At 37.8% G+C, this 12,546-nt stretch overlaps 1 protein-coding gene across 1 annotated transcript; it reads left to right on the top strand.

Moving 5' to 3' along the window:
• The first annotated feature begins 5,904 nt into the window (after positions 1-5,904).
• Positions 5,905-8,820, top strand: LOC126762519 (probable serine/threonine-protein kinase fhkB). The gene is made up of 2 exons (XM_050479325.1): positions 5,905-6,080; positions 7,490-8,820. Exons 1-2 carry the CDS (start codon positions 5,936-5,938, stop codon positions 8,563-8,565), a joined length of 1,221 nt encoding a protein of 406 aa, XP_050335282.1. The 5' UTR covers positions 5,905-5,935; the 3' UTR covers positions 8,566-8,820.
• The last annotated feature ends 3,726 nt before the right edge of the window (positions 8,821-12,546 follow it).

Below are 12,546 nucleotides of genomic sequence, written 5' to 3'. Positions count from 1 at the left end.
TGTACAAAATTGTACATATATATGATTAATATTAATGCTTGCAGTGGTGGCAATATATTGCAATTCTTTCAATTGCTCAGTGGAAAAGGTGCACGTGTCGGTGCAGTAATGCAATGTCCAGTAGTAAATATGGCAAATAGTAATCGTCATATTGTAATTGTCGGACAGCCGTCGGATTCATTAACTGCCATGACATGACACTTTGAATAACTGTAAAGTATTGACAGTAGCAGGGCAGCCAATGACAGCAGCAGCGATACAACAATAAATGTTGTGTTATTTCCATAAATGATTGCTTGCCGATTGGTAATTTCATTTTCAATTCCACAGATCGTCATTTGTGGATAATTTATGGATCTATTAAAATATTCATTTGACGGTATTTATTTGTGCCCAAGCGCCGTTAGTTGTGGCTCGGGTTATCTTAATACTGACAATGTGGCTAATGTTGTTATGGAAAATATTCTTGAAGTTCAAAACGAGTAAGGAAAGGCAAAGTTCAACTGGAGTCGAACATTCTAAACCCTTGTAATTTTGAAATTTGATGGACCTTGGGTGGGGAAATGTTTTCAGTAATTCTAGCACGAATTTCACCTAATTTGGCTCTTGAAAAGTTCCAAGAAGATCCGAAATTTTGTTCAGCAATGAGGCACATTTCTGGCTCATTGAGTGTTTAAACAAGCAAAATTTTGGCATTTAGGATGAAGAACGACTTGAAGAGATTCAAGAGCTGCTATGTCAACAAGAAACAATAACGGTTTGGTGCGGTTTATGTGCCAGTGGAATCAACCATCCATATTTGTTCAAAAATGATGCCGGTGAGAACGTAACCATCAATGGCAACAGTTATTGTGAAATTAAAACCGACTATTTAATGACTGAAATTGATGCTCGTGAGAAGACAGCGCCACTTCCCACACATCACATCAATCAATGGACTTTAGTCTTTTTCCTGTAGAGATATGTAAAATCTAAAGTCTATGCGGACAATCCCTCTTCGATTCGGTCAGCATTTGAAAGAGATAATCTTCAAAACATAAATGTCAAAGAATGTTCTTTCGAATGATAATGAACATTCTCCATTAAATTTGAAGTTTCTGTGTTTTTTCTTTAAAAGAGGAGGAAACTTTGAAATGGATCACCCTTTATATTGAATCTATAAAATACTTAACGTATTTTATCCAACACAATTATGCCCGAATGATAAAGAGGTGCCCTCTCGCCACTTCTCTGGAAAAGCTCGAGAAAGTCGGCTACCGGGTGATTACGTATGCGGACGACATAGCTCTCATGGTTGAGAAAAAATCTACGGATAATGTGCATGAACTAACTCAGAGGCACCTCACCTTATCAATCTTATAATGTTATACACGATTTTTGTTCATTGAAAAGCGCTGACAACCGGTGAACAAAGCCGAAAATTATATAGCAATCAAAGCTGCTTGCAGACTCAGAAAAGCTGGTTACTTAGATGACCGCGAACATGTCCACTTTATAATCCGTGCTCACTTTAATTTTATTCTAAAATACTTAGATAACCAGGTCGGCGAGCCTATTCCAGGATGTCGTTTCACTGTTCACTCGCTGGAGGAGAGGAAATGTGAGCTTTTTTACGAGTGATTCAAAGCTTGTGGGAAGAGTAATATCCATTAGCTCCAGTTTTAGGCTTTTTAAAAGTAGCAAAAGATATACTTCTCCCCTTCAGAGTGGTGGGGGTCATTCACTACGATAATATGGCAGTGGTATTAGACTCGAGATCGCTGAATGTGCACTCAGGACTAGTCGAAGGATGTCTAGACTTCCCCTGGCGTTAAGTGATAACTTTGATGGTTTGAATACTTTGCCAAAGCGGTATTACAAGAAACTTCAAGACTGAAGAATTTACCTACTATAGTCTCACAAACTGCTTAGAGCAGCTCAACAAGCGTTGGTCAAACTAGCTGCTGAGCAGTCGCAAGAACCTCCTGACCAAGAGCAAATCGTATGTGAGCTCTTTGCTCTCAGCAAGTTCCACATTTGAGTTGTCATAGAAGGTCCAACTGGACACAGTATGCGTTAGGGACGCATGCGGCAATATTAAAAATTTTATCAGTTGCTAGTTGCATCGGCTGCTTGGAAGGGAATGAAATAGAATCCCCTCAATACTATTTAAGCGAATTTCCCTACTAAAGGCTAAAATACCTAGAGTCTAATACTTTTAGATTTCATCGCATTGCCGATAGCTGTTATTCAACTAGTTTTTTTTTCATCTGGTTTCTCAAAGACTGCGCATAACAATCTACTTGTAAGTTTGATCGTCCGTCTTCTAGAGGGATCAGCCATCTAAGGTAAGCCAACCAGATATCCTCTAAATTTCAATAAGATACTTCATAGTTTAACTGATATATTGGGATTGCAGTCACCCCCAGGTATACTTATACTTATCACCAGTCAAAGTTTTTTTCATATAAGTATACTAAACACACTGCTTTAAGTTCACAGCGGGTAGTAGAAGCATACCAACTACAGTGCTTGCAAAACTTTCCAGCTCTCCACACTCAAGTTAACACATACATATATATAAACATATAAATAAGTAGGTACATATATTAATAAATATTATTTGAACGTCTGCCGAGCCTTCTTCTAGTTAGAGTACATACATACATATGTACATATATCGTTCCAATAAAACTTAAATTTTCACTCTCTCTCGCCATTACTCTGAAGCAATTAATAAAATGATTTGTTCTACTCGCAGACATATTCGCCAAATGGTAATCACAATCTCCCAGCTTTCACGTTTTCGCCCACTTTTGCTCCAGCAAGCATGTTTTTGTTGTTCTTGTGCTCTTACTCTCTGCCAACCTTCGAAGCTTGCCGGCAGTTACTCATCTGCGCAAGTATGTATATAAGTTTGTATGTAAGTACATTAGGCGTGTCTAAAAAAGTGAGGTGCGGAGTTACGATGGCTTATCGATCACGTATCGGCTATTATAAAAAATCGACTACTTAGAATTTTTTCTATTATGAATATAAACATGAAACTTTGACACAAAACGTATATAAAGCTTTAGTTAATAGCCACTTCTACATAATTAACTTAAAACTTCCATTTTCGAGTTAAGAAGTTCTTGCAGTAAGCAAACTATATGTACATACATACATACATACATATATCGCTTGTCCACGAGTATTCTTTTATCAAACGGTATCACGCATTCCTTTCGCTCCAGATATTTTTACACCTACATATTTATTTGGCGAGAATGACGGCAATAATATAATAATATTTCAACATATATATGTACATACATATACTATAAGTATATTTGTGCGTGAGTGTGTTAAAATTGTGCACGTTTATAAATGTTTTACATTATAAAGGTCAACGACTGGTAGTATTATTATGAAAGTGCTAAATTTGGTCAAATGTATAAATACACACGTATACATATTAGGATGGTTCAGAAAAAAATATTTTTTTTTTATATTTTGGTACTTTAAAAGTAGGTTCTCTAGAGGCATCTAAGAAAATCTCTCCAAGTATGAGCTTTTAATTGTAACGTGAAGGTCCTCCACTTACAGTATTCAACTTTTTTCTTATTATCAAATAGAAAAATTCATTTCTCGATTCCAGCTACTTGAAAAAATATTATTATTAAAAATTAAATTCTCTGCAAAATGGATATATTACTTGACGTTACAATTAAGAGTTCATACTTGAAAAGATTTTCGAGGTATCTAACAACCTATTTTTCAGAGTGCCAAGTGAAAAAAATATTTGTTTTATTTTTTGTGCCACCTTAATATAAACACATATACATATATATGTATATTTATCGATCTTTCTACTTTCTCTTCTTTAAAAAGAGAAATACAACACATGAGTCGTTAAATCATTCGTAGAAGCTTTTTTTGTCTTGAAGCAAACAAATTATTTTCATAAAAAGATATGAAGGAAGGATCCCGTTGAAGCAGCCAACCATTCAGCAGTCTGAGATGAATGATTGAAGAGACCTGGGAACCGTTACGTGGTCCATATATTGTTGAACACATTTTGTTGGACTTCGGTTGACATTTTCTTATCTCTGACAGTCTTTAATACTTTAACGCAAATCTGATTCCATTCTGGCTTAATTAAGGTAAGAATCTCGGAATTCGATATACCCATTTGTATGTCTAAACTTACTATAATGACTGGACTATTATCTTGGAGTATACGATCGGATTAGCTACTTTTAACCAAAAACTTTCTGAAAATTTGCATTTTTGGAGCTTTTGGCGGCAATCATTTCAACATCTTTAGTGGGCTATGATTTTCTAAGTTCAACCGAGGAACCTTTGAACGTAGGTATCTCCGAATAGACCAAAGAAACTTATACCAGACTTCTGATATTCTTGCCAGTAGTGCATAAAGATTCGTCTGCCTTATATACTGTGACCATACCCATCTTTTCATATCATTCTTCCGTACACCGACTGTTATTTTAACATACCTACCCTTAATATATGGATCTTTTCCTAGACTTTGATAGCTCAATTATATTTTGTTTATTTGAAATATTATGGTCCGACCTTAAAAATGTATTGTGAGAGCGTTGCCTTAAATTTCGTGCAAATATCTTGTCAAATAAAAAACTTTTTCATACAAGAACTTAAGTTTGATCGGTCAGTTTGTAGCTATACAAGTATGCTACAGTGGCGTGATCGGAATTATATATTCAGATCTACTTGTAATATCTTAGATAATAATCTTTGGAAACTTTAATGAAGATATCTTGTGATTAAAAAAGTTTTTCATACAAGGACAAAAAATTTTTATCCCAAAGGGGTCCTATATCGGTGATTCCGACAAATGAGGAGATTTTTAGTGCGAAAAAAATGTTTGCAAAATTTCAGTTCGATATCTCAAACACGAAGAGACTAGTTCGGCAATATACAGAGCGGTAAACAATCGAACAGACATTGCAAAATCGACTCAGTTCGTTAGCTTGGTCAGTTATATAGATATACATATGTATGTATCTACACATATTTATTTTATAGAGTTTCCGACGCTTCTTTCTGGGTGTTACAAACTTCGCTCCAAACTTTTTTTTACCCTGATAGGGGTATACAGAGTAAACACATATACAAGTATATACATACATACATATATAATATCTGTAATAACTGTATATACAAACACGCATCCATATCTATCAGTCAATATTTCCACAAACGAAATAAAAAGCTCCTTTGATTAAGATTCACCATTCGTACATAGTACATATGTACATACATATGTATTGGACTTTGGCACAAACAAATTAATTAACAATAAAATTTCTACTAACAAAAGCAAACAACAATAAATACACAAACATTGCAGAGCGACAGCTGCGCGCAATATTTGACAACCAGTGGACATGATACACTTCTAAAGTGCGTATATATAGCTGTAAATATGTACATAACAAATATTTGCATTGCTAAATTCGCATCGCCTTTTCAGCCACCTATACATATATAAATACTTATACATATGTACACATGTACATATGCGTACATATGTATAAGAATCTCTCTGCGGTCTCGCTGGATATCTGACTGTCGTTGTTATTGCCAATGTTCTGTTTACTCAATTGTGCTCATTTTTGGCTCTTTTACTTTTATTAACGACGGTGTTTGCCTTTCAGCCTACCTTCCTTGCTGCCTGCTTGCTTCCCGGCCTATCAGCCGGCCTGCCTGTCTGGCTGTCTGCACGGGTACAAAATTTCTTTTCCCTCTTGTTTTTGTTATTATTGCTTATTGTTCGCTCTCTGCAGCTCTCCTGTGAGCGCCACATTTCACTTTGTTGTGTTCGACTTTCGTTGTTATTATCGTGTGCGCTTCGTATTTTTCGTTATAACGATACGAAATCGCGCGCCGGTGTGTGACATCACGTTACGACAAGTTTTCAGTAACGCGAAAAATGCCAAACGATTTGGATGTACGTCGCTTGATTGAAGAGGTGAAGGCACGCCCCATTATTTGGGATGTACGCTACGGGGAGTATAAGGATAGGACGAATACGCCGCAAAAGTGGGCCGAAATCGCTGCAAGTCTCGGTGTCGATGGTGAGTAGCCATATATTCCAGTGAATATACTTATATAACTCCTAATAATCACGTGCTTATATATGTACATACATACATATGTGTATTTTATGGATTATTTATGTTAAAATTTCGTCAAGCAAGTACAGTTGTGCATGCTTGAAGACGAAAGTAAGCCAGTTCATTCACACGCATATGTACATATACTTACATATGTTTATATAGGTATGTATGCATATAAATACTATCTCCACTTGCGTATGAAAATGAGCGAAAGAAATGAATGCGTGAAAGCTAAAAAAGCGCTGATATTCGGTTTGGTATGCAAAAAACAAAAAAAAAAAGAAATTCAATTTATTTGGCTTTTCTGGCTACAGTTTATTGCTTTCTGTTTTGTTTTGGGCGATTCTTGTTTCGCGATCAAAATTAGGTTCATATGCTTATATGTACATATGTATGTATGTATGTATGCAGGCAAATTATGTAGCTATGTATTTTTGGATTTGTTGTAGTCTTGTTTATTTAAAACGTGTCATAACTAAGTGACAGGTGTCTCCATGGCAACATTATCACCAAATTACTTTATAATTATGATAATATTTTGGCATTTAACGCATACTCTGACATTAGGGTGGTGTATAAAAGAATATTAATATTTGAAATAAATATTGCAAAAACTTTAAAAAAGAAAAAATTATTAAAATAATATTCTTCACAAATAACAAAAACATTCCATATAAGAATCTGATTTTGATCAATCAGTTTGTATGACAGGTATATGCTATAAGTGTCCGATATGAACGATTTCTCCAGGGATTGTACCGCTGCCTTAGACACTCATCCACGCCGAATTTCGTGGAGATATCTTTTCAAATAAAAAAATTTTCCTCACAAGTACTTGATCTTGATTGTTCAGTTTGTATGGCAGCTATTTGCTATAGTGGTTCGATCTGAACAATTTCTTCGAAAATTATACCATTGCTTTTGCCAATAATCCATACCAAATTTAATGAGAATATTTCGTCAAATAAAAAAGTTTTTCATACAAGAATAGACATTTGATTGTTTAGTTTGTAAGGCCACTATATCCTACAGTCGTCCGAAAGCAGTGATTCCGACAAATGAGCAGGGACTTGAACAGAAAAGAACGTGAATAAATTTTCAGAATGATACCACAGAAACTGAGGCACCAGTTCCCTATAAACTGACAGACCTAACAGAAAGATATGACTAAATTTTATGGGGTCTCCGACGTTTCCTTCTGGGTAAAAGAAACTTCGTGGCCAAACCCTATTAAGTTAAAAAGCAATTCAAAACGCATTTAATTAAGTCAAATTTATCACAAAGCAATCCTTAATCTTAACTATAAATTTTCAATAAATTATTTAAATTATGTTCTCTCTCACCTCCAAACACACAAAAACAAACAGTCGAGCACTGCAAACGAAAATGGAAGAACCTACGCGATGCCTATCGCGCCGAAGTGCGTCGCAGTGAACGACGCGTTGAGCGACTAAAAGCGAGCGGCAACTACGACAGCTCTATGGATGTGCGCAGCAAATGGGCCTACTTCGATCAGATGAGTTTCATAAACGACAGCCGCCGTCCGCGATATCAATCGCTTACGCACAAGAGCGAAGGCGAGGGATCGAATGGCTCACACGACGATGCGCCCGGTTTTCACAGCTTTTGCGACATTAAAATGGAACCACACCACACAACCGACGAAGATGAGTATGAGGACGACGATCAGCTGCTCGAACAATTCGAGAACGCCGCCACACCGCAAGCTGTGCGACGTCTCTCCAATTCCATATCCGTTGCGAATGCTGCCGAAGATGCGGCCATAGCCGGCACAAGCAGCAGCCGCTCGCCCAACTGCAAGTGTTCGAATCGTGCCGATGATCAAGTGCATTTTCTTGAGAATTTGGAGCGTGAGGAGCAGAGTTTGATGCAGTCGACGCGCATGGATATGACGCGCGACAATAGCGCCAGTCACGTGGGTGATTCGGATTACAATTTCCTCGTTAGCTTTTTGCCGCAAATGAAGCGCATGAGCGAGTTGCAGAACTTGCAATTTCGTGCGAAGATGAGCGAGTTGTTGTTGAACATAATGACGCCGCAGTCGCCGTCGGGGCAATTAGTGTCAACAAGCGCACAGAGCATGCAAAGATTTGAGCCACAACAAGCGCGGCAACAACTACAACAACAATCGCAGCAACAACTGCAGCAAATACCATATCAACAGCAGCCACCACAGCAAACTCTACAACAGCAGCAACAACAAGCGCAACGCGGTGTCATTCAATGCATGCAGTCGACGCCAGCGCAAGATTTGTTGCAATTACAAAGCGAGCAACTGCAATTGCAACAAGACGACCAACAAATGCAACAACAACGACAACCATTCACAGCCGCCGATTTAATGGATGCCGATCAGCTGGAGAACAGCAATCTGAGCGCCGCCAGTGAAATGCTCGGCGATAACTCAAATAATTGGCCGTGAACTCACACGCATGCTCGTGCACTCAGCGCAGTGCTTTTCAAACTGTGCACATTCGCTTTGATAATACTACATACATACATACTGACATATCTAAAAGTTTAAATGTGAAATTTGCATCAAAAAGTCAATTTATTTCATTCAAAATACCTGAAAATGCCGGAAAATTTTAAATTATTATTTTTTATCTTGATAAATTTTATTTGTTTTTGAATTATAAATGTATTTTTGCTCGGTATTTTTTCTTTATATGGCAAGCTTTAATAAAATTTTAGAAACAAAAGAAATATAGTGTTTTTAATTAACAACAAGAAAACACGTTAACTACTAGTTTGTATGACAGTTGTATGCTCCAGTGATCCGATCTCAAGAATTTGTTTGAAGGTTTTAATATTGTATTGGACAATAATGGACGACAAATTTCGTGACGATATCTCCACTAATAAAACAGTTTCCCATACAACGACTTGAGTTTTATGTATCAATTTGTATGGCAGCTATATGCTATAGTTGTGCGATCTAAACAATTTCTTGTGAGATTATAGCGATTCCTCAAATAATACTCCATAACAAATTTCATCAAGCTAACTTGGTAAATATAAGTTTTTTGAAATCAAATTTTATATCCAACTTTTGCTCTGATGTGTAGCTCACTATCTTCTCCTATATTATTGTATAAACGAAATCGTTACTATTATAGCTCACTATCTTCGAAATCGGTCTATCATTTTTCATGGTATCACTTCTATTTAGAGATATTATCTCGATGGAGACTTCGATTTAGATTTCGACCCCACCAGAGACTGTTCTCAGAAAACTTTAAAAAGTCTAACTACTCACTTGGACTCTGAGTCCAAAACGGGACAACATAAACGAACGATATGGAACGATTTGGAAGAACTAGAGATACAACGTGTCAACATGTTACTACTCTATTTCCTTGGACAGCGAAGCTCCTACGTGGTGTGCTAACGTCTCTCTCATGCCTACTTTGATGCACTTTCTGCATGCATCGTCGATACGAAAGCCCATACGGTTCATATGTGTTGTCAGTAAGTTGTGACCTGTGATTAGTACAACAAGCGTTCTACAGACTTTTCAAAACCGTGTTTGATTAAGAACCACGAGGGTTTATTTCAGGGCTCTTGCACATAATCTTTCATTCCATCCCACCCTGATTCATCTTTCAGCCCTTTCAGAAATTTCATTATGTGTCGTTTTTAGCGATTTCTTTGCGTTATTTCGTAAGTTGTTATCATAGCTGCTTTCGTATTCGCGCAAACACTTCCGCCTGAAAGATGCTGCAGTATTTCGGAAGCTTAAAGGTCAACTAAGAACCAGCTCTGAGCAATAAATTCCGGCATCATCAGCCATTTTTGATCGTCTGTGTAGATGTTGTAAGTTCCGCTGGCAAGTCCAACACTCCATCCTCTTTTAGTGTGACTTGAAACCTTCTCACCCAAATAAATCGTTAAGGTATGTGGTCTATTTTATTTACTTACACCTTGCTTATTGAGCTATGCCCGAAAGTGCCGCAAAGTCGATTAGAGGTAGTAGTGCTCTTGTTAGTCAGAGCACAGCAAGCCGATGTACCCGTTCCAACTGATTTCTGTTTGAGATTTTGACAGCGGTTCAACACACTAAATGGCGAAAATGTGACTACCGCTGTGGAACCCTAATTCATAAAACCGGGAAATAGGTCCTATGTAGACCCTAGCATCTTCTTACTTTCATAGAGGGCATCACAGGCCTTTTTCACTCTCTCTTCCACAATGAGCTTCCCCATCACTTTGCTATCCAAGATACTTTGTGTGCTTCTTAGTTGATACATCAATACCGTTGTACTTCCAGGGTTCCCATGTCGGAATTTTCCATCTTCTTGTGAAGAGTAGCACATTCGTCTTGTCGGCATTTAACTAACCTTTAAGTTAGCCGATATCGCCTAAGGATATTTCAGCTTTACAGCGTTGTCCATCACCTTACTACTTGCGACTAGGAACCTTCCCGTCACTATCATAGCTATGTTGTCTGCATAGGCTATCAGTTAGGGTGATCTCCTTTAAAATTTTTCGGAAGCCATCTATAAAGTTCCTATTTGCGCAAACCTGACCAATCTGGCTTCATTCGATGCCACATTAATCCTCCTTCAAAATTATTTCTATTCTTGTTAAAATTTCCATTCTTGGTTTCACTATCATAGTTTCATTACATTTTAAACTCATCGGTATGCCAAGGACCAATAGACATTTAGCCGAGCTTTTGTGGAGCGTTCTGGATAACATTTTCCAAACATATTATATAAAAAAAATGTCTGTCAGTTCTGAATTACAACCCCCTCGCTACTTCAACTTCTTCGGTAGAATTATAAAAAAGTCATGCTTTTTAAGAAAATCCAGTTGGTCCAGCGCAAAGGTGGTCTCCCCTTTCAGTTAATTATTTGTGAACAATGACAATGACAAAACCAGAGCAGTGACAAACAAGGCACACATTCTCCACAAAGAAAACGAAAAACAACAACAAAAACACGAGTGGGTCCCTCAGCTGTGCCATGACGAATTGGAATTGACATTGAACCGAGCGCTGCATACGAGTACAAGTAACATACCGACATACACATGTATGAACTTGTAGGTTGGCTTTTGGAGACACAGCAACAAAGACACCACTGCACTGTGACAACAGCAACAACACATGCTTAAAATAAACACTTTGGAGTTTAAGGTGTGTTCTTGAGCTTGACTGAGTACTTCGGCCAAATGACAAAACCAACAAAACAACATGGTTGCAGTGAAAACAACAAAACAACTTGGCAAAAAGGAAACGTTTAAAGATCGAAACCTATCAGCACAACAACTACAATGAGGATAAAAAATCTTAACATTTTGACACAACAAAAACACATGTGGGTATGGGTGAGTATTAGACCACATGTACATATGTCCCCCACGACTTCGAGCCGCTTGACATGAGCAACATGTAGCTATGCCACGCTTGTTGTCGGCTAGTTGTCGCTTTGGTTGACACTGACTTCGTTGCCATTGCTGGCTCATATGCTACTTCTGTTGCTGTTGTTGTTGACACTATGCTGGTGACATTGCCCACTGGCGTTGCGGCGCATTATCCAAGCCTCTCACATGCATACGGCGGACAGACCCACACATATATTGGGTTACCGGGGAGCCTGCATGGAGCGCTTGTGCCACTATTTACCGCTGTGAGTGGTTGCGTGTTGTTTACTTGCTGACATTGGCGTAAATATCGTACAACAATTGCATGTCACAAGGCGAGCGGTCGGTCGGTTGGCTGCATGTCTGGCTGATTGAGTTTGATCGTTAGCATTGTGGGGGTGCAGTTGAAGATCGATCGCAACAGCTGCGCCTGCTGTTGGGGGTAGGCAGTACTGGCAATTACACTGCGCCAGAGTTTGAGGCTTGTGCAAAAGTGCGCACCCTGCAAGGAGTTGGGGTATTGAAAGCTAAGTTTACTACATATACTTATATTTTGTAGCTGGAAAATCGAGGAATCTTTTATGAGATTCTGTCAAGTTGTGCTGGACTATTCAGTTGGCCAGAATCTTTATCTGTAGAGTTAAGAGATGTTGAGAAATGCACTGTTGAACTTGTTTTTATCTTCGGAGGACTAAATAAGTATGTGAAGAAAAATTTTGCCATCCTCATTTTGTCTTACCGTATAAAGTATTCTTTGATTAAGTAGTTTTATACTTTCTTGAAACTCTGAACTTTTATAGAATTGACACCTTTAAGCACCAGCTCCTTCAAAGAAGCTGGTGATCCTATAAATTTCAGACATTGTAATCAATTTGGTCAATTTAAAATGTTGCAGAAATGCTTTGGGGAGTCTACTTTATCACGAACACAATTATTTGAGCGGCGTAAAGCATTCTACTTTAAATTTCGGATATGAATCGGGTCAAGGCTAGACATTACGTCTGATAATGAAATAATTCGCGTTCTATTCTACTAT

This window comes from Bactrocera neohumeralis, chromosome 6, assembly GCF_024586455.1.
Source record: "Bactrocera neohumeralis isolate Rockhampton chromosome 6, APGP_CSIRO_Bneo_wtdbg2-racon-allhic-juicebox.fasta_v2, whole genome shotgun sequence".
NCBI lineage: Eukaryota > Metazoa > Arthropoda > Insecta > Diptera > Tephritidae > Bactrocera > Bactrocera neohumeralis.
This window is presented reverse-complemented; position numbering and strand designations above follow the sequence as displayed.

Excerpts from the sequence above, each read along its gene's own strand:
- LOC126762519 (XM_050479325.1), top strand. The coding sequence starts at position 5,936 with ATGCCAAACGATTTGGATGTACGTCGCTTGATTGAAGAGGTGAAGGCA. Across the intron at positions 6,081-7,489 it reads TGCAAGTCTCGGTGTCGATG|TCGAGCACTGCAAACGAAAA; the intron begins GTGAGTAGCCAT and ends AAAAACAAACAG.